This window comes from Camarhynchus parvulus, chromosome Z (assembly GCF_901933205.1).
Source record: "Camarhynchus parvulus chromosome Z, STF_HiC, whole genome shotgun sequence".
NCBI classification, from domain to species: domain Eukaryota; kingdom Metazoa; phylum Chordata; class Aves; order Passeriformes; family Thraupidae; genus Camarhynchus; species Camarhynchus parvulus.
The window spans coordinates 51810023-51833620 of record NC_044601.1 but is presented as its reverse complement, the minus strand read 5'-3'; the positions used below and the strand labels follow the sequence as shown (position 1 = coordinate 51833620).

General features: G+C 36.7%; 1 protein-coding gene across 1 annotated transcript in view; it reads left to right on the top strand.

The window, feature by feature from the left end:
- Positions 1-23598, top strand: part of RAB3C (RAB3C, member RAS oncogene family) — a 132146-nt gene that overhangs the window by 50905 nt on the left and 57643 nt on the right. Inside the window, exon 3 of the mRNA XM_030968421.1 lies at positions 6412-6530. Within this exon, the coding sequence (XP_030824281.1) occupies positions 6412-6530 (119 nt within the window). The remainder of the gene's footprint in view (positions 1-6411; positions 6531-23598) is intronic.

The window sequence follows — 23598 nt, the reverse complement described above, 5'->3', positions numbered from 1 at the left end:
TTGCCAGGCACATTGGAATAATATCTCTCCCCACTGCTCTGATCCCAGATATTTCCAGCTAGCCCTGCCATGTTCCTGCATCCCTCCTGTTTGAGGAAGGAACTGTCAGCTCTGATTTTGAGGCGAGTTATGAGGATTAGCACATAAGGTTAGCAGGTATGTATTGGCAAGTAGCTAGCTTTTCAAGCTTCAAATGCCTATATATATTTCTACAAACACATGTATGCATTCACAGATACAGCCGTATATTTATACATGTATCAATACCTGTGTGTGTATATATATAAACATATGAATATAAAAGCCAAACTTCCAGGGAGACAAAAGCCATGAGAATTTTGGAAAGAGCTGCTGACAGAGAATAGGTACATAAGCAAAGACTGAATTGGCAATACACTGTGTAACATCTTTTTTATTGTCCCTTAGCTAAAATAAGTGTTTTGAACAGTGTTTTCCTTTCCTGTTGTAAGTGCTCATCTGTCTGTGTTTCTATGTGCCTAACACTTTCTGTTGAAGAGCTGTTTGTTGAGAAACAGTGCTCCCGGGATAATCAGCTGCTCCTGCTCCAGCAGCTTTTCTCTCTGTGCCCTGCCCAGTTGCTTCTGATATAAACCCACAGCTGCTCTTCCTGGGTGTTATCTCAATAGGATTTTTGCAGAGATCCTCTTTTACTCTTCCTTGAATAACTTCTTTAATTGTTGATTGGTTTTTTGTCTGTTTTTATTTTTTGGAGTTTGTTTCTTTTTTTGGTGAGGTTTTTTTCGTTTGTTTTTTGGTTTTTTTTTTTAGTTGGTTCTGAGGGGAGGGTGAATATTTGGCTTCTGGGGTTTTTTTTTGTGGTTTTTGGTTGATTGGCTGGCAGGTTGGGAGGGGTTATGGTTTGTCGTACTTTTATTTTTATCCTTTTTTTTCCTGAGACCCCAGAAATGTCTAAGGAGAGATCAGAAAAATTAGAGAACTACATAATCTCTTTGATTGAGTATATAAATAACCTTCAGGTAGCAACAGCAGGAAAGAAAAATGAAACTCGTTTGGGAGCTGAGGTTCTTGATTGCTGTGCCAGTTTTCTTTACCTGCTAAGAGTAATTTGAATAAGAAAAATTTGGCCTGCAAAGTGAGGATTCACCCAACTCACATTTCTAATTTTATTTTTCTGTTTGCCTTGCCTTCAAATGGTGTGGATGTGAAGCAGAGGTATAAACACCACCCAAGAAATCCTTCTCTACTCTTGCCAGGTTTATGGCACATAGAACAAGCTGTATTATGATATGAGTAAAACTTGTAGTGAGAAAGTGGATATAAATAAGATATTTATATGTTTGGCATACAGAACAGAAATGCAGAGGCACAGAATCACTTAAGCATGCTAAAAAATAAATCTGTTTTGCAGGCTGAACTCTTATGACAGGCTCATTAAAAGTTCTTGCTGCCAAATGCTGTTTGTTTCCACCTTCAGAACGGCCAATGTTAATAATGAGCAACTCCCCTAGCAAGTTATTTGCATAAAGTATTTTTCGTGTCAGTGGTGCAGTGCTAGGTGAGGGTGAGAGGGAGGGCACACAGCAGATGAATTCAAGTGTCTGATTTAACCCATTGCAAAAAACACTGATGTAGTCTAAGGTGGTATGGAACATTCTTGATGAACTTTAACTTAGCAGGACTTGAGAGTGGGAGGGGTTTACTTCTCTTGAGTTAGATAACTGTACTTTGCAAGTAAGATATGCAATAGTATCTCCAGGATTACTATCAGAACCTTGGTTTGTATTTTGAGATTTTCCAGCCCCCTAAACTCTGAACTTCGTGTGAAACATATGATTTCCTCTTGAGTCAGCCAGCTTCCTCTCCTCAAGTGTTTCTACTTTCACAGATGGCTATTACATGATATCTCTCCATTCCTCTGGGAACATTATTGTCAGCAGCTGGTGCATTCCCCATACAACAAAGCCTCCAATTATGTAGTAGTTCCACAGTAACAATCAGAATCATGGCATTATTAAAGAGAGGAGCACAGGACAAACACTGATTCATGTAGTTACTGTATAAACAACAGATCTTTGCTTACTGTTCTATTGTATGTCAAATTCCACAGCTTTAAGTTTAACTCAAATGAAGAGCTAAGGTAATATGGAATTATTTGTCTGCCTATCATTTGATACATATCAGGAAGAATGAAAGGAGAGTTGGCCAAAAGCATACCAGATTGCTATCTTCAATAAGAGGCAGAACCAGATATTTTGCATTCAATCTATACCTCTACCATTCTTCTTTCCCTTCTACAGATGTATGTGCCCAGTTCAAGACTTTTACTGGTCCTTTTAGCTATTGAATCACTCGCAGAAAACAAAAAATTTTTAAAATATGAAATCATACATATTGGGATCTGGAGCACAAGAATATTTGCAGATTACTAATTTCTATTATACATTAAAAAATCAATTAAGAAGCCCAACAAAGCATACTAGAGGTATCAAAACATGAAAAGGAAATCTGTGCAAATATCACAGTCTTCCAAATAATCAAGACTGTGGGCTATTAGCTAATGTGCTGTACACCATGCACAATTGTATGGACAATTTCTGAAGTACTGTGACCATAAAGCCTTATAATAATGTGATTTATTAATTAAAATCTGATGCCTACTAAAAAAGATCCACAAAGATAGGATTAGCTAACCAGAAGTGAATGGAATAGTGTAGCTGAATTAAAAATTGAATTTATGAAAGTGAATGTAATATTTGAAAATATTTCTTGTAGCTGCCAAGATTTGTGTGTGTGTTTGTGTGTGTGTTTTGTCTAAGATTTCTAAAATACTTTTTTTTGTCTTTTGTGTGTGGTAGTTTTCATAAAGAATTTCCTCACCCTAATTCATTCCTCTCTGCATTTCCACTCATTTAATGAACAATCATCTGTTCTTACCAGACATTAACTACATGAATGAAGTCCCCAACATGATATATGTGTCTTGTTTTCTGCTCACCAAAGATAAAAATGAATTGCCGTGTTTAAAATGCCAGTCAATAATAGTCTTCCTCGGGCTTATTTTATTTCATTTGCTTAGAAATAAACATCAGTCAGTGGAAGTACAGATGTTATATTTTAGAATTTAAATCTAAGAAGACAGTCATCTTAGACCAATTCTGTGGTCTTGCCAAATAGACTAAGAAAACATAGCAGCAGACAGTAGCCCTACCTGAATTGGAAAAGCTTTTCTTCAAGTACAAGTATATAACAGCACCTGAGGATACAACCATTGTGATGTACAACTAGAAATATGATAAAAGTTGGAAATCAATTCTTTTCTGCTTAGTTCTTCTATAAGAATAAAAGCTAATAAACAGATGTACATAATATTATCTGTTTGAAATAAACAAAATTAGTGTAGTGAAATATAATATTTAATGTTATAGTTCATTATTTTTCTAGTATGCTATCTCTCCTGTCAAATGGTATTTAAGTTCCTTGATGATCATATGAAAGGACCTATCCTTAGGGCAGTTATGAAGATATTCTTGTCTGAATACAAAGAACATGCTTATGAATGTGTGGGACATGAAAGTATTGACACATTGGTTATTTATATTTGGGTTCATTTCTTACATGATCATAAAAACTTTACTGCAAAAATTTTGCATTAGGTCTATTAAAATTTGAATTGCTTCTCCATAGGAAGTGAATATAATAGAGAATATAAATATAAAGAGGAATGTGATTATCTATATTTGGAACTAATGTACTCCCCTTTATTAATGGTCATCCATCTATGTCACGTATACTGAAATATAACTTTAGAAAATCCTTTTTTATCATCTTATTAACATAGCATTAGCTATGAGTTTAGAATTATGGATTAGAATTTGAGAACAACTCCAAATACCTGGTTCCTTCCCAGACTGACAAACTTGGGTCTAGACAAAGATCTTCTGTCCCAAAGTCAGTAAGTGTTTGGACCTTTATCTGTATCTTCCTGCCCCTTTGTGTAAAATCATTTAAGGACTATCATCTTGATTTGACATACTTTAAACTGATTTTTAATTTTTATTTTTTTTTTCTAATCAAGAGTTCTGAAGCCCACCTGACATGGCTTTACACTGAACAGAAAATAGTTGGTGTCTGGGATGGAAAGCCTCATTGACTAATGACTTTATTGCTAGGTCTTTTCACTCTTATCTGCAGGTGGGCTTCAGTGGAAACCACCCAGAGCAAAATAAAATTGTCTTCAGTGAGAATGGCCTCCTGCTTTTCATACTATCATACATTCTAATCAAACATGTCTCTGACTAAAACACAAACAGATAGACACTGATAAAATTTGTTTGAAAATACTCTCCTGGACAGGCTGAATGCTTGCTGTGGGCTATATTTTTCTTCTATGCAACCCAGAGGTTTTCTCTAATGAAAAATCAGATAAATGAAACCAACAACAACAACAAACCCCACAAACCCAAACAACAAACCAACAAACAAACAAAAAAAATGTGGGGAAAAAAAGCTTTTTTCATAAATGAAATATGCACAGATTTAGTGCACATCTTAATATTCAGGAGCGCCAGAACATCTGGGAGCAGCTATCCAAGCTCCAGACCACAGCTGGTAGAGGCTTAGGCTGTTCAGAGCATAAACAGAAACAGTTTAGATCTGTCTGGCCTTTCCCATAAAGATGTAACCTAACTTCATGTGAGACCTGCTAAAGTCTAGCTACTACTTTAGCTTTCCATCTTGAATCACTGAAAGCTACATCAAAGCAGCAGTTACTGTAATCCAGGATGAACAGGAATCATATATTCTACCTAATGTTGTTAGTTTCAGTGATGACCTTGGATTTTTTTTTTAATCTAAGTCTTTTCTGTTGCATGTAGAATCTCCTTTTATTATTTTATTAGTTTATGAAATAGATGATATATATGCAAAAATAGAGGCCTACCTAACCTATTTTTCTTTTGTTCACAAGGGAGTACTTCTAGACTGGAAACTATTTCAGAAAACATACCAAATATGTTTGTTACTGGTTAGTCTTCTTTGTAGGAAGACAAATTAAATGGATTTATCTCTTTAATTTTCTAGTTAATGGAAATAATGATATTAATTTTCAAAGTTTGTTAAAATTGAATGTGCACAGATGATCTGTTAATTACAGGATTGCACTGAAATATGTCTCCTGTAATGCTATTAATATTAATGGCTTAAAATATTAAATAGATAGGGTGGAACATGAAATAGTTATGCATTTCCTGTATTTCAGTTATTGCCGTTATGTCTCAATTTTAGTGCAGACATAGGTGGTTGTAGTACAGAAACAGAGAATACTTAGTGTTGGGAAAGACCCCTGGAGATCATCCTGTGCAACCCCTGTGCCAGTGTGGGGTCACCCAGAGCAGGTGACACAGGAACACATCCGGGGGGGAAGGGGTTGAGCATCTCCTGAGAGAGGGATACTCCACAACCACCCTGGGCACCCTGCTCCAGTGCCACTCTCAATGTAAAGAAGTTCTTCATCAAGCTGAGGTGAAACTTTTTGTGCTTAGTTTATTTATGGCCATTGTTCCTTGTCCTGTCACTGGGCACCACTGAAAAGAGTCTGGTACCATCTTCTTGCCACCTGTCTTGAAATATTTATATTATATTAATAAAAGCATTCATGAGACCTACTGTCAGCCTTATTTTCTCTAGACTAAACACTATTCTGGATATTGCATTAAATATGTTAAAACCTAGTTGCTACCCTGAAAAGTTTTAAATGGAAATAAGGAAAGCAACGAGTAGGAGATAAGACTTATATTTCTACATTTCTTGCTTTAAAGACAGTTGATTGAAATAAGGGAGAAAACTGGGTTGAGGTAAGGGACTGATAACAATTTTTTTTTTTTTGCCATCCTTGTTTTAAGAGCACTGCCATACAGTCTTTTTTCCTTTTTTTTGGTCAGCAAAAAGCTGTATTGGTGCTCACTGACATGAGCACCTGTGGATTAAAATCACAAGAACAGAGCAATTAGACATTGCCTTTTTGTTCCAGATATTTCCTGGCTTCAGGAAACATCCTTTTATTATAATGAAGGTCCTAAGGATGCTATTTTGTTTCAGCATTTTATCGAGATTTTACTTCTGTCACACTGGAAAGGTACAAGGCAGGATCAGAAGAGAAAGTTCTTACCCAACTCTCAGGGTGAATAAAATGAATCACTGATGATTCAGAATATTTGGGCTGACAGGGGGCCATGCCTTTCTGCTGCTCTCCACTCTCCCTTCATAACAGAGTTGATATGTCCCTCCTGTTATGATCCAGTGCAGAGTTCTCCTATTTCTAGTTATTCTCAGGATTACAGAATTGTACAATAACTCTTACTTTTCTATAAAAGAAAAAAATAAGTTGTCCATTTATGTGTAATGTAAAAATTTTGTTTGTTATTGTTTCAGGACACAGCAGGCCAGGAGAGGTACAGAACAATTACCACAGCTTACTATCGGGGTGCAATGGGCTTCATTTTAATGTATGACATCACAAATGAAGACTCTTTCAATGCTGTGCAGGATTGGTAAGTAAAAATTGGAATTTATATTAAATAAATACTCAGAGAGTATGCATGATATCACTTATCTGCTGCAATAGTGTAAATTGTTTTAGAAGACTTCCAGTTAAATGCTCAAGCATTCCTATACCAAAATATATGGTAGTGGGTTTTTCATCAGTCAGGAAAGACAATAAACATTTTAAAATGTTTTGCATATAATTAATAGTAACCATTGTGTTTTCTGTAATTTCAGTTCATGTACAATATTGGTACTACTAAAACCAGAAACATGCTAATTTTGAGATTAACTGCTAAGATACCAGAAACTGTTCCCATACTTTATGGAAAAAAATGAGATACCATGTTTGAGCATCACTTTTGAATTTAATTTTTTTATCTGTAGCTAGATATACATTGTTCTGTCCATCCTGTGAATCAAGTGTTAAAATTAGTGAACTTTATCAGAATAGCAGAACCCCTAGAGTGGATGGAATTTGTATTACCTGGTGTTGTGTGAATATACAGATGTTTCCACGAAAGTGGAGATATCATTTTAATCACACGAGTCAGTCAGCATCCAGAAGATTTAAATCTTTTTTAAGTAAAGCTAACATAAAAGGAAAGCCAGAGTTTCCCTCGGTGATTTTGTTTCCCTTTATGAATTATTTTAATATCCAAAACCCTCTCAACCGTTTTCTGAGTGATATGAATAACATTTGTCATGTGTGCTCCACATGCTCTCTTGCATGTAGTTCCCATGGGACAACTGAGTTTGAAAGAGGATTTTGTTTGGAGTTTGTGTGGTTTGTTCAGTATATTTATTTGGCTTTTTAAAATTTATTTTACGATATGTTCTAATGTGTACTTCTTTCAGGACAGACAAGCTCAGAAGCATGTTTCACACTTAAAATGTAATGATGCTGTGATGCCTGTTTGTAATAGAAATTATTGCTCAGCATTAAACCATCCAAGAGAAATAATTTTCTCTCTTTCATACTCTTCTACTTATCATTGTGGTAGAAGGTGTCACCGAACCCATGGAACACTTTCCCTCTCCACACCCGGTGTTTTTCTTGGTCTGTATAAGATGAGATTTGTCATTTATCACTCTGAAAATAATAACTGAAAACCTTATCTTGACTCTGCTGCAGTGAAATGGGGTCTTGGGTTGTTTAACATTTCCCATGTAAGCACCAGGGATGTAGTCATTTACACTCCTACAAGGGAAAGGGCCAACTCCAGACTGTGTCCCACCATTTCTCCCTCAAGTTATCTGTATGCATCCAGAGAGGCATATGTATGAGCAACTCCTTCCATTTTTGAGAGAACCTATAAGCTTTCATGAGTAGTATAGATTGACAATTGACTGTATCTGAGTGGAGTCTCTGTTTGATACTTCAAGAGGAAGGAACCTTTGCTCTCCCTGAGTTATGACAAAGGGATGTTTTGCCCATGTTTTACAAGCTGGAAACACAGTATAAGTACTTGCTATTACACATTTGTGGCTACTGCTCTGCTCAACAGCACCAGACACCTCCTAGCAGGAGGTAGCTGAAAGTGTTAATTCATATATGCTGCTGCAAAAGTATAACAAAAACAGGAAATCAAGGAATACACCAATCTCCCATCTGAACCTGCAGATGTGACTGCCAGTGACACTGCTTTCTGGCCCTGCCACATGAAGCACTTTCTTGCTTTGTCCTGTTTTTCATTGTCCATGGGCTGATTCTATTCTGGCACTGGGTTGATAATGTCTTGTCTAGGACCAGCTGTGGTCTGAAAATTTCATTGTCCCATCTCCAGGCAAACCAGATGGCATGCCGTGTATTATCTCTCTTTCTCTAACACAAAGACTCCTTTTATAGCAAGTGTAAATATGAGTACTTATTATTAATTTTCCCACCTGTTTGTTTTCCAGTCTCCTAGATCTGTTATGTTTGGCAGTCTTTGTCTCCTGGTAAAAAGTAACTAGGCTTCATGCTAATTAAAAACAAAAAAGTCACTGTAAAATGAAGCAATAAAATATTTTAAAGCTATGGAGTTCTTAAATAGATTAATTATGAAATATGATTTTCCAACCATTTTTATCTTGAAGTTTTACAAAGAGTTGACAGCTCTTGCAGAAATTTGGTAGAAAGAAAGGATTGCAGTATTATGTGTCGAGAGCTACTAAGAAGTAATCTGCATGATGAAAGGAATGACAGATATGCTGAGTGCCTCTCTTGTCAGGATGAGACATAGATTTGCCTGTTATTTGTATTTTTAATGTCATAAGCTCACTTGCTGTTCTGCTGTTCTTCCTTTTTTCATTACTCCCATCTCACAGCTCATAATTAATTTTGATCAGCCCTGGCTTCAATTTTTATAGTAATTGCACAGCTTGATTCTGAATGTGAGAAAAGTTAAAGAAAACTGGCAATTACCAATGCTGCAGAAAAGCAAGTGTGGCTATGTGCAGGTATCTATGTCTTTCTGAAAGTTACAGGTGGAGAGAGCAGGGGCTTTTAAGTCCTTTTGGGGCTGAAAGTGCTTTTGTCTGTGATAAATGTGCCTCTCTAAGCAGTGGTGCCTTTTTGTATGCATGGACAACAGGTAAAGTCCAACTTCACATCACATCAGCTTCAAGACTTGATCTAGAAATGGCACTGCAGTCAGGTACATTCTAGGTCTGGATTAAGAACTTCGGTTTAAAATGTGTGTTGGGATGATTTTTTATGTTAATATAATTTTTTTGCAACCTGAAAATATGACTGATGTTTCTCCTTTTTAACTACAGATATAGATAAATAATAGTTGTACCTCTAGATACCATATCTAAGTCAGCATAAATCTATTGAACTGTGAAAAATTCTCTAGCCAATGCTGCTGTTAACATTTTATATTTAACAAATCAGTATCCATAATTTTATCTAAATCTATTAGCACCTATATGTGTAATATGTAGCCAAGAATTCAGAGAGAGTGGATTTGTGCTGAAAGTCAGTTTGCAAAAAGAGCAAATCAAACATGCTTTGACTCAGCAGTCCTCTGGAACTCTCCCCAGGGTCTGAATCTGCCTTTACTAAGAGGCTTTTTCTTTCAGCAATGCAGCTAATGCTGCAAGATGCGTACCTTGAAATAGCTTGATGCACTTTGGTCATGTCATCCTGAAAAGATGAAGATTTTGGAAATGGATATATTTCCTTTAGATAGGAATCAGTTGTAGGGCATTATTTTCTGCTCGCCTGAGTTTTAAAGTAGAAAAAGGTTATAACCGAATAACCAAAACTTCCCATTTAGCTGAGTTTTTAAGACAGCATCCACATGTTTCAAGAAAGTAGCCTAGTGGCATCTATATTCTTTAGAAATTCCTCCTAATTAAATTTGAAGGAGAAATAGGTGAATGTTGAGAGTGGCTCGATGCCACCTCAATGAGTAATTTTTAGTTCAGCTCTAATGTCACAGTGCTTACATTAATTCCTGTTTTATACTAGCACCTGTAGCATCTACATTTGCTAGCCTTTTCTCTCTATACATTTCACTTGGAAGTGCTATACCCCTTTTCATCTTAGTGTTCAGTGCACTTAAGTTGCGTCCTTAATGGTCGTGGTCCCTTATGGTACAAAGGAGAGGGTGAAGGCTTTGTGCTGTCTTTGCAACTAGTACAACTCAGTAGGCTGAGTTCTGTAGAAGTTCCATGGAAATAATTGTCTCTGGCTGCAAGGGCACTGCTGACTCAAAGTTTTTTACATGCCATAAAGTACTATCCTCTCTTATCACTGACATTGCCAATGCATAACTTTAGGAAAATTCTCCATGGAAAAGGACAAACATAAACTTGTTCTTCTAAAGACTTTTCTTGACATTTGATGTGAGGATTAAGCATCACTCTGGCCTGAGCTACTTGCTTTGATAAAGATACTTATATTTTTCTTCCTACTAAACCTTGAATTAAAATATGCACATTACAAATAGGAATTTCTGCAAATCCTTATCAAAGTGGTTTGTGTCTTGAAAATAGTAAACTGTTGAAAGTACAAACCTCATGAGAAAACATTTTCTGTGGGTTTACTGTTCAAAAACTAATTAATGCATTATAACAGTTAATCAGGAAAGACAGATGTTAAGTCTTCATGGCATTTTTTCATTCGTTCCTGTCTTTATGCCCTTAAGCCACAGAAAGAAACATGTTTGTGGAACGGGAATTCTTTGTACGTGGTCCTTGGTCCTATTGGCTCTTACTCACACTTGCTCCTTTCATTTGTTTTGTTGTGGGATTAAGGGCTTCGGTAGGTTTTACACCACTCATTTGAATGTCCTTCACTGTAAATGTGACATTTTCTTAGATTCTAGGCAGCTACCCAGTATCAGGGTGTCCATTCAGCTGTCCTCAGCTGCATTAAACCCTACTAATGCTGCCAGCGGAAAGTCTAATAAGAAAGAGGAGTAAATAGTGACAGAGTTCCCTCAGAGTGTACTATGTCTTTCTTTTCCCTCTAATGTGAGCTCAGGCAGTACAGTCAGTAAGTCACTGACAGCAATCACACACCCAGGTTCTGCTCAGCCACCAACTGGTGAGTGCAGCTCCTCAGTGGAGCTTGTCTCAACAACATGCTTCAGGATTAAGTCACTCTTGACTTCCACTGGACCTAATTGGCTTAAATAACTTTTTATGTATCTATATCTATGCGTATCAGCTGACATGCTTGTTGATTAGGGCAGCTTTTGCCATAACTAGACATGAACTATTCCCACCACATTGCATTCTCGTCAGCACCAGCTGCAGACTGGCAGCTACATCGTAAGTGCGGCTGCAACTTCTAAAATGAGAGTAGCTACACCTTTCTCTACAGCTGACACCCCTGCAGATGAGGGCTGAGGTTCTGGGGTTCTTTTCTTGGTCTGTGGTAAGGAAGGATACACTCCTTTCCTAAGACCCTTTTCCTCAGTCATAGAAATGTGGAGGTCTGTCTGATACAAAATGGCCAGAATCTTTTATCTGGGAAAACATGACAAACCAGCAAACTATGCCTTGCTGCTACCTACATCTGGCAAGAGGACAGCTCTGGCTTAACTATCCCCATAAACTTGCTTTGTTGGACTGGAAATTTCACAGTGGAGAATTATTGTCCAGCTGATGAGGTAATGCAAATACTCAGCCATTCAGAGAAATGTTGTTCATTAAAGGCGGTGTCTTCCAATCTGTACCACATTCTGCTCTTCTTCAGATATGATGGCTGGGAATTACACTGAGGTGGATAAAAGCAAACCAGATGATCAGATAAGTATCTGAATGTTGCTGGGCTGAATTTCTGTCCATTAATTAGATCATGTTAAGGTACTCTTAATGAGATTTTCAGTTTTGTCTGTTTATTCCTATGATAAAGCTTTTATTTTTCAAAAGGTTAAAGTGGAAAATACCTCTGACAGGCTAGTGATGAGCTGCTGAAGTTTATCAGAAAGACAAACAAACTTAGGGATGGTAAAATATAACAGTATGCTAAAGAAGGTACATGAAACACTGAGTTTAATATTTAGCAAGTCTGTCTGTTTTATGGTTACATACTGATAACAGTAAAAGAAACAAACTCTGGAATGTTATAATTAACTCACAATGTTTATTTTTGTTAATAATAAAAGTCTTACAATCTTGTGACAATAATAGTTTTTACTGGCTGAGCAGTAACTAATACACACTTCTTATCTCCCTGTAACTGTTTATTGACAGTTACACAGTTGTTCAGCATTCCCAAATGAAAGCTCTGCTGCCAGCCAAGTCCAGTCAGGGACTTAATAATGTTCCTGAACAATTTCCACTCTCATCTGAAGCTGCAGATTATTCATTTTTCTCAGTACTCTAATATTCTGAATCTGTTACTCTTCAGAGGAATATCACGATCCCTGTACAACAGTCAAAGCTTGAAATTTGCTGATGGAGCTGCTCCTTTGAGGTTTCAATTTTGCATATACCCTCTGTGAGTTGGGATATCTCAGTAGCATTAAGACTGCAGTTTCTGTCATGCAGCCTGGATGATTTTTGTTCAAAATCTGAAAAACACCCAGACTGTGTGAGTCAGTAGTAAAGCAGCGTACAACTTTGCAGGCAGTATGAAGTTTAACTGAGTCCTTCTCCCTTATGAGCTTTCTTACCTCTGCTCCCCTCTCCCCTCCTTTCCTCTGCACATCAAGATGCCCTGTTTTGAGTGTCAAGCCTTGGCAGTTGTGCAAGAATATAAGCTATGTGAGATACAGTCTATATGTGGGGGAGTGCAACAAGATTTATTGAAATTGATCCCTATGCTCAAAAACTGCCATTAATGTTCTTGTATTGAAACATAAACTGCAGTGTGACACAGCAATAGGACCTGCTGGTAGTGGTTATTTTCAAAGCATATCCAAATGCTAGTTAGGTGATTTAGGTTGTCTTTCATCAGAACAATGCAAGGCCTTGACCATTAAGCCCAGGCATTTATAGTGAATGCTTAGTAATGACGGGTTTTAGCCTTCTCTTTAAGTCAATTTCTTTCCTAATGTCGTTTGTTGTGCTGTGTTATGCTAATAATAAAATTCCTACTTAAGAAAACACTAAGAAAATAAAGCCTTTATTGTAACTACAGCTTAGTACCATCATCATTCTGCCAAGGATCCCTAAGAGAACTTGTCTGTCCTCTTAGTGTCAGGTGACAGTATGTTAAAGACAAATAAACATTTCTTATTGGGTATGAATATAAAGTCATTATAAAATAAGGAAAGGAAAGGGAAAAATATTTTCATTCCAAATTAAAGTTTCTACTTTTACCTGATGCTTGTTCTTATTTTCCACAATACAAGAGGCATTACAGTCTCTTTAAGTGGGACAAAAGAACTTGCCAACTATTTGGACCAAGATTTTGGATGTTTATTAAATATGTTTTAGCAGAAAACATACTTTAAAAGCCCTGAATTTATCTAGGTATTGTGAGAACTGGCAATAAAAACTGAACCTTCAAGGTCCCAAACTGGTGTTCAAACTCCCCACAGGGACCAGAGGAGGGGCTGTCTTTAGGCTTTAATCCTTCTCTGTGCTGGCCACCAAGGAAATGAGGACCACCTCAGTGGCTGAATTTGTTGCCGTGACCTTCGGCAAATAATGAAGCACCACAGAAGCCTGCAACCAAGCTGAGATGCTCAGGGAGAGTTTGGGATAACAGTGTTTCCAATACAGAAATTAAATTGTCTCACCCATACTTGGATATCATGGTGCAGTGCTCAGTTCTGCATACAAATTATTCTTGCAGAGTTATGCATTGTCCCTGAGATTAGACCCAGCGCAGGCTGCTTTAGCAATTTAGGACTGACCATCGCAAGGGGTCAGGCAGTGGCAGCGCAGTGATAACATGTGTGAAATATTTAATCTCTAAATCGTTGCTTTAGCAGGAGATTGACAGCTATATTTTAACTGGAGTTGGGGATATGGTTTTATTTAAGTCAGGGGAGTGAAGTAGAAGGCATTGGTCTGTGCACATCTCTGGGAAACATTAAGAAAAGCGTGGAAAAGCAGGTACCGCTGCACAGCAGATTAGTTTTAACTCTACCAAGGACAGTAGTGACTTTATCCTGTCTTATTTCTTGATCCCATTGGGATTTTAAAAAATAAAACTAAAAGTCAATTCCCACATGAAAACATGAGAAAAATTGTACCTGTCCAATGTTCATAGCAGAGAAGGCTTTCCTGAGCTCTTCACTTCCCTCTACTTGTAGCAAACATGCTCTGCCATAAGTTCACATCATGAAGAACTCCAAGGAGAAAAATAAATCAATGCCTTTTATCTTCAATTGCCTTCTCCCACTCATATGATCCATATCTATTTACAGTGCTTTGTACACAGCAAGAGAAAAGAAAATGTTATATCAATTAAAAAGCAATTCATACAGAACATATCCCTTGGAAAACCATAATACTGACAAAACTGATTTCAGGCCCAGTTTGGCAGACAAAACTGCATGACATTTTCAGTTTTTCTATATCTGCATGATATCCCCAGTTTTGTTTTTTTTTAAAGAGGCCATTTAGATAATGCCTGGAACAGGCTTACCTAGAGACAGAGGCAAAACAAAGTTAAAAAGATAAAAACAGATATATTTAACAAAGGACCTTCAGGTATATTAAAGGCAGACAAAGCCTCCCCAAGGGGCTACACTCAAAATGGACAATGGACATGAATTTTTCAGACAGATACAAGTTCGGTGTATTTTCATATCAGGGGTTCATTCTCCAATTATTGCTTCAGGTAATGAAGTCATATGCCCCCAGTTTGCTCCCCCCACCACTATTCACTTTTGTTTATACTTTTCAGGGCCTGGGGCAGAGGGTGTCCTTGGTTCTGAGGCTTGCAAGGATTGGTTTTTCTGTCCAAAATGTGAAGAGATCTTACTAACACTCTATGGAGTTCAGAGTTATACAGTAATGCAGTACAGGATCTGAAAAATATTGAAGCTAAAATCTTAAGGTACACTGAGTGAGAAAATGAGCATCTGTCACACTTCATCTGTCATGAGGTGGTTGTTTTTTCCTGTTGTTCCTGGAGGGAAAAACTCTGTAATAAATTCATATTAATTGAACACATTGAATTCTTACTTAGATATGTGTGTACATTAGCAGAGCCAAAGTGTGCTAAAGAAAGCAAAAATAAAGAAAAAACATGAAGTAAATTCTGCTTCAAAAGAATTCTGAAGGAAGGACAAGACTCTAGCAGTTTCTTTTGCTGGTCAGTGAGAGGAGCCTGTGTATTACAGCTTGCTTGTTACAAGCCAGGGAGCAGCAGAACCGACTGTTACAGCCTCTGGGAGAAAGGGAGAGAGAAAAATATGAGCCAGGCAGAATGGATGGGAATGCAGACCCTCCTTTGATGTAATATTTAGCATTAGTCCTTTCAGTATAACAGAGCTGAGTGTTACGGCCTCTGGGAGAAAGGGAGAGAACAAAATATGAGCTAGACAGAATGGATGGCAATGCAAGCCTTCCTTTGATGTAATATTTAGTATCAGTCCTTTTGGTTTTGCTTCCTTGGAAAGAACCAGCAAACACACATTAAGACTCAATGACAAGAAACCTGCACCTGTGATTAAAAAAAAAAAGGGAAAAAAGTACATAGATTAAAATTGTTTATGTAAGCTGCGGTAAAGTTGAGCGAAACAATACATATTTTACTGATTACATAGATATAACCTCAATATATATATAAAAGATATATATATATAAAGAGAGATTATATGTATATATATACACACGTAATATATATATACATAGATATCTTTTTATATATAGATATATAAAAATATAACTTTTGCATTGTATTTTTAGATGGAAAAACTGAAATTTGCAATTTTAGCCTCTCTCCTTATTTAGTACATCCTTTTAAATCATATTTTCTGAGCTTTTAAACTACAAATGCTCAATTCTTTGCATAGAAGTTAAAGTTATAATTCTAAGCAGATTTAAAAAGATTTCCTGCATCGATTAAGGAAAATCAGTATTGGTAGTTCATCTGAACTACAAATGCTTATTCAGTTTTTATAATCTTCTGAGAGTTTTGTTGTCTATGCATACTTGAATGAGTAGATTACAAAAAATATAGAGAAGTAACTAAGAATGATTAGGAAATGTTGCCTCTAGCAACTCATACAATATCTGGTAATAGAGATTTATATTCTGAAAGTCATGGGTGTTTAAAATGACTTTCCAGTCTCCATGGAAACTCTACTGAGTTAGTTACTGCAGTCACAGCTTAGATATATAAACAAAAGCAAGGGTATGATGGCTAGAGGGAAAGTCTGCGTTTATCTGAGGTTATTAAAGGGCTTTTCACAGTCTACCACTGCAAACCAGTCTTCCAATCCACTGGGCTATTAAAAATCCAAAACCGAATCTTTTCCTCAGATTTAAGTTAAGGTTTTATATTTTAAATAGTTAATTTGGTGTCTTCAATTTATTTTCCCAAAAGAGAGAATTTTCATATTTTCGAGAATTCTGGGATAAGTTACAAGCTGTTTATGAGACTATCTAAACTGCAAGCTTTGAACTAAAGCTGAATTTGTTTTAATTCCAGTTCTATTCTCTCTTTCCAAATAAAGTTATACAAGGAAATCTATTCAGAGATTACAATAGCTCTCCTGCCAGTTTTATTTGAAGCATTCCAGGAGGAAGAAGGGAGGTGTGGAAGAGAGTGACAAACTGTGATTCTCTTTAAGATTCCAAAAAGTGATGCTGATCTACTCAGCAGACAGGGACTGCAAACAGAGAAAGTGAATGGTCTGAGGCCCTGTCTCCTTTTTGGAGAAGATGGCAAATTCCCAAATGAACAGAAAAGAAATTTTTAAAGAAGGAATCTGAAAAAATTAATAGGTCCTCTAAGTCAGCCCAAGGGAAGCAAAGATGTTTGTCCAGAGTGAGTTAAGCTGAAGAGTTTGGTGGGTTTTGGGTTTGTTTTCTTTTGTGGGTTTTTTAAATGTTTGTTTGTTTGCTTGTTTTTTGTTTTATTTTGTTTTGTTTTATAGAGAAGAATCAGACATCCTTCTGAGCTTTCCTCAAGCCAGGTTCTGTAGTGGGTGAAGGGCAGAAACTCTTGCTGAGGGTCACAGTACTTGCAGAGGAATGGGGATCACAGACCTGTGGGAGATATCACAGGGACCTGTGGGAAGCAGAAAATGCCATTAATCAGAGGCAGTTTAGTGAGACCTGTGGAATGAGGCAGTTTGAGCACCCACTGTGACTGGGATGAAGCAGGTGGGCTCACACACTAAAATCACTGAGGAATGGTTGCTGGAAGCTTGTCTTTGTTTGGTATTTCTTTTATTGATCTTTACTTAATTCTTATGTCCCCTCATGCCTATTTCCCTCCTTAGTCTCTATTGCATTACTTTAAAAATAATTTTTCACTGTTTTCTGGCTGTCTTCCATATCGTCTGTTTTTGTTGCTGTTAGTTTTTCTCTTGAGTCGAGAGCACCAATCTTTTCTTGGGAAGTGTCTTCCAAAAAAGAGGTTTATCCTCTCCTCACTTAACTGGTGAAAGATTTTGTGAGAAGGCTGAAAGGAGGAAGGAAAAAGGCTTTTGCTAGAAAGAAGAATTCTGAGACTGTGAACACTTCATATAGTAGAAGTAGACTTGTAAAATACATTTAAACAAATCTTGAATTTTTTCTGTTTTTACTTAGAGTCTGCCAGAGCCCACTCATGAACGCATGTATTGCTGGAAAGTTTGTGACACAGATTTTTTGCATTTCAGTCTGATTTTTTAAAATATTAAATTGCTGAAGTTTACTTTTCTAACTGCAAAGGTTATCTTGAAAACAATGCAACAAAAGACCAAACTAGAGTATTTCAATATTGATCTGGTATATTCGTACCACAAATCAGAAGCTGATAATGACAGTCATTTCTCTACAAAATTGTTTCCTTAGCACTGACAGCTAGCAGGCACTTTCAAAGAACATTCAGCTCCAAACAACAGAGAGCTGTGTTCTCCCAGAAGTGCAGGAATGGCTTGGAAAAGCATAGCTATCCCCACTTGCATGGGCAGCTGCCTGCTGTAAGACCACTGTCAGCCTTTCTCCCTGGGCAGTAATAACCCACACTGCTCTGAAGGAACAGTTTCAAGTGCTAGTGTTCATCCCATGAGTTATTGAAAGGTGATGAACACAAAGGCTTGTGTTGAATAGTGTGTAGCTTAGCGCAGTTTATATTTCCATACGGTGTGCTAAATGAGGACAGCTAGACACTGTCTTCTCTAGTCCATTATCCTGTGCAGAGGAAATGTTTAAGTTTTCTTTTATGGCTTCCAGACTAAAGCTTCCTCATCTGGAGCTACCTTATTCCCTAGGCACAGACAGAGCTTACTGTTTTCTCTTGCAACTCAGCCAGACAGAAAGAACTGAAGTGTTTTGAAGTGTAAAGTTGCATTGTATGCACATGTTGGATTAAGATGCTTTTGTAGCACTTCACAGATTGCACAGATCCCTGTCCCTTCATTTCCTGCAGGTGATTTTTGCCTTTGTTAAGGCAAAAGTCTCCTGGTGTGCAGCATTCTCACCAATATACAGTCTATTGAAACCAGTTTATAGATTTATTTAATAAAGATGTTTGAGAAAATGAATAAAAATTAAGCTTTACAAGCTGCAAGACCTGTCAAGGTGAATTAAAATGTAGACTGATTCTTTTGTAGAATATTTAATTACTTTATTCTATGATGTATATATGTGTACAGTATGTTTCTGTATTTTCTATGTTTATTCACTTCTTTAATAGTCAAGCAGAGTGAACACTGATCTCTTCTAGACTCAGACTGACTTGGACTGAAATCTTGATTTCAATTTTGCAAAGAATTATATTCTAGTAGTAAAAGCCATAAGGATATGAATGGCATGATAAAGTAACTATTGTGATATTTGAATATATCTAAGGTTTTTTTTATTTGGGATTACTCACATTACTATTAACTAAAAACTCCCAGAAAATTGGAACTGCTTTCTTATGTGGTAATATTTCGACAGAAGAACAAGTTCTGTACATTCTTCACGAGAATCCTGAGAAGGGAAGAACTTAATAACAAAAATGTTTGGAGTCACTTTTCAGCATTATTAAGTCAATCATTCAATACAAATTTCATAACCTTCATTTTTTATTGCATTGGTTTTTGGAGTTTTTTGTTTATGCTGAAGGCATTGTTGCACTTTCCTGGGTTGACTTAATTGAAAACTGTTGATTCACTGCATTGGTTACTCTCCTTTTTTTATTTTTTCTTTTTCACAATCATGGCCAGTTCCATATACATAAAAACCTGGTAGAGAGGGCTGAAGTCCTCCACACTTAAAAATCAGGTCTTAAATATCTTTTGCTTTTATTTTTTCAGCTATAACTAAGGCCATCAAGGATGGAATCAGCCAATCCTTCTTAACTGTGTGCCTGAAAAATATGAATGCTTGGAGTATTACTTATTTAACAATTAGCATTTAATCAGCATTTTTTGCATTTCCTTTGATTGCCATTTCATGATTTATTATTTTTAACTGAATTCAATAAAAAACTCAGGAAACTAAGGAAATGAAAGGAGAGTTTATTTTCATTTCTGTAAAGAACATGTACATACCTTACCATGAAGTATGTAATTTTCTTCTGAGCCTAAGCAATGAAGTGTGCTGGGAATGTCCTCTGGTTTTGTTTAGCATCTAAAACAGGGGGAAAATAGGGGTGGGGTGAGGAGAATCAAAAGTCATGAAAGAATTGAGTTGAAATCTTTGCTGTTATATCAGGTGACTATTCTGTTGTGGTTTTATTCTGATTAATTTCTGTTTGCATAAAAGTGTAAACCAGGATATTTGGTGGATGAAGATTGTTTGGTTGGGCTCTGGCTTTTGGGAAGATGGCTATATAATACAGAAGAAAAAAGCCTGGCTGCAAAATAAGAGGCCCAAATTAAATGTCTAAAGCATGGGGATGCGGGTGTGGCATGTGTGTTAAGAATGAGAATAGTGAAAACTGTACTTAAAAAGGATGGGAAAAACATAGTAAGTATCACTCTTCCGAGGAAAGAGAATTAAGAAATAGAGTTGTTCTGGTGGGCTTTCATCAGGGCAGCAGCACTGCCTGTTCTCATTCCAGACACTCCCCATTTTGTGAAACTCCAGTGTCCCCACGGATGTCTGACAAGCAGTGCACATTTTGTGCATTTGTGCACCTTTTGCTCACCATGAGGCTAAAGGGCAGTGCTGCTCAAATTGTCCTGTAGGCCAAGGACAATTTTAAGGCAGAGTAAGCTGTCATGTTTAGAAGCCACAAGAGTTTTTCTGTTCAGCCAGGGCAATACCAGGACTTGCCAATCTTCCTGAACTGGCAGCATCCTCGATGCTGTCACCAGAACTTTAGACCTCCACAGAATAAAGCTTAATAATAAATCAAGGTGTAGATGAATTCCAGAAAAATTATAAGAAAAAATATAATGTTCAGGGAAAAAAACTGTCAAAATATATGCCTCCCGACATATAAAACTGTGGAGATGAAAAAGAAAGATAAAATACAGTGGAGACTGTTTTCTTTCTCCAGATATTTTTTCCTCTTCTCTGTGTATTAATATTCACTGCAGCAGCAGTGAAGATTCATTTATTTAACCACAATATGTAATCATGTGTCTGTAACTTAGTGAACAGCTAGCAAATGTATTATAGGCTGGTAACACAGCAAACACTGGAGAATGTGTTGAGCAAAGCACATCCAAACATTTGGTGTCTTACACGCATTAAAGAGACACTGGGTTTTAAAGCATCTTGAAAAACTGCAGCCAACATGTTACTTTTCATGGTAACCAAAAGGATGTGGCCACATTCCTTCACAAGATTCTTAGGTCATTTGCAGATCAGCATCAGTACGGTTGTTTTTTTGGCTATACCTCTCTGTTGTGAAAGAGTGTGATGTGAATGATGCAATGAATGCATCCAGAGTGCTTCATTGTTATTTTTAAATATGTATGACTGTTAAAGGAGTACTTGGAAAATTAGCAGTGGAACACCATTTTTCACTATGTAGAATTGAAGAAATAATTGGGTTTCATCTCTTCAGCTTAAGTAACTCTGCTTTTGATGTCTAGCCTGTGCATTGATACATTTCAACATGATTTTTGGTGTTGCTGATCTGTACTGTTTCCTCTGTAGCCATGAGGAAAAAAAAACCTGTAGGGAAGAATGGGTTCAGAAGCATGAAAAAAAAATATTTTACGTAAAATTCATACACCATTGACAGATGTTCTAGGAAAATGTTAATCTTCAGTGAGACAGATTTAATTAGACTAATAGAAGCACATGAGAATGAGGGCTTTAAAATATAGTACTTATGCTTATATGTCAATACATAACAGGAAAAGCAGACTAGCTCTGGGACATTATGAACTGCAAAGAGATTATAGCCTAATTGTTGACACTTTATCCATATGAATGATTTTTATGACAGATTTACAGACCTTTTGTAAGAGTATCAACAATTATCTGGTCAGAACCCAGTACACACTGAAGAAGGACAAAGAAATAAATGCTCTGATAATAACTTTAAGTTGTGCTCTGCCAGATACGTGCCCAGTGTTTTAAAGACAGGTGGGTCCCTGTACACAGATAGGGAGCACATCTTATTAGACTAGCAGCTGGATACATAGCTTGGCTGATTCTGTGTCCAAACTGGAAAAAAAAAAAAAATTAGTCTGTCTGAGAATCTTTATACCTCTGAAAGAATATTTTTACCTGAATAAGAAGGGAAGAGTAGGGAGAGGCTGGTGTGAAATACCATGAAATACCAGAATGAAATAAATATTTTGTTCTCTCTTAAAACTGGAAACACTTTTTGATGAAAGAGATTGTGTAGCTTGCAAAGGACTCAATTTTGGTTTGTTTCCAGAGGCTGAGGTTCAGAAATACCTTTATTTTTGCATTTTAAATATTTTCAGACCTATACCTTGACAGACAAAAATATCCCCTTTTTAAAAAAAATGCACATAATATCACAATCTCAAGAGCAACTAGAAGGAAATGCTAAGGTTTATGATATTCTTAAAGAGAATGTGCAAAAATGTAACCTTTAATATATTTCCTAGAAAGAAATACATCCTACCACAAACAAATTTACCAATTCTCCCTGGAAATTACTAAAAAAATGTATGGCTTCAGACAATATGATATATACAATGAGCTTAACAATGACTAAGATTATGTTACCATTAGATATGATGATATGAAGTAACTTTATGCAGTTTTTAATTATTTCCTTCACTCTACAGGTCCAGTTGAATTTAATTTGTGAGTTCCTTCGCCTTGCTTTCTTTCTGCTCCTTGCCTTCCTTGGAAAGCTTGGGCTTTCAGTGATGCCAAGGAATATAAAATAAATACACCCACAATAGTTTGGACCAGACAATTGATATATGCACCAGAGAGGCAATCTGACTGCTTCTGGGATTCAATATCATGTCCCTTTGTGTGATGCTGCATTGCACTGTATTATTTGGACATCCAGACTGTCTAGGAGGTTCCCTAAATTAGTAACACATGATGCTGTACACCTGCTGTCCATCTGTATTTTTGTGTTTATTAACCATACAATAATGATCCTTTTTCCATTTTCCTATATCCTGAAGTTTGGTAGAATATGATGAGAAAGGTAGATTGATTTAGTTACTGTTACCCTTCTCCTGCTAATGCACTACATTCAAGGTCTTCACAGATCAGACTTCTGGTTGTATTAGGCTTCATGAAAAAATACTGTGAAAAATGTCAGTTCTCACAAAAATAAAACAAACCCTTGGAGATGAGATGGTGGAAGACAAAATAAAGCTAAACATCTGCACTTATCTCAGGAACTCTATCTGCAGTTAAAGTTTTGTAATGGGATGGGTAGTGGTTGTTTCCATAAACATTATTTTACCTATATTAATTAAGTAGTTATTTGAAAGAAGATAATATATTGACCAAAACATTTTTAGTAGTTGTGAACTCTGGAAACAAATACATTGGAAACAAATTCTTGTTGAGGAGATGATGACATCCTTCTTCCCTTTTTCTTTTCTGTTCTCAACTATTTTTTTCACTTGAAAGGCTTAGAGGTATAGAGGAAACAAAGTAATGCATTTAATCAGTAAATAAAAATTCAGTGTTGATAGGAAGACCTTTTTCTATAAACTTTGTATATTTAGTTCCACCTTAAATCCATACAGCAGCTGGAAATAGGTCAACACTGAGCATCTTGTTGTTTTATGAAAGAATTCAAACCTGTTTCCAAGGTAACCAATCCCATCCTCTGCAAATCTCTGCCGTGCTTCTACCTGTTTTGTGGAGCTGAATGCTTTTCTCATTTCCTGAGGTATAGCTTGAACTTTAACACACACATGTACGGCCACACCACATGCAGCTCTGTTTCCACTGTGATGAAAGAGACAACAAAAGTAAATAGGAGTTGGTTAATATTTAAACTGTTAATGCAGGTGGCTCAGCAGCACATTCATGGAGCTTTTGTAAGTAGTGCCAAGCAGACCTTGAACAAATAGCTTTTACAGGAATGGCAGATTAATTTTGGATTAATTTCTGGGTACCTGGCCATCAGGT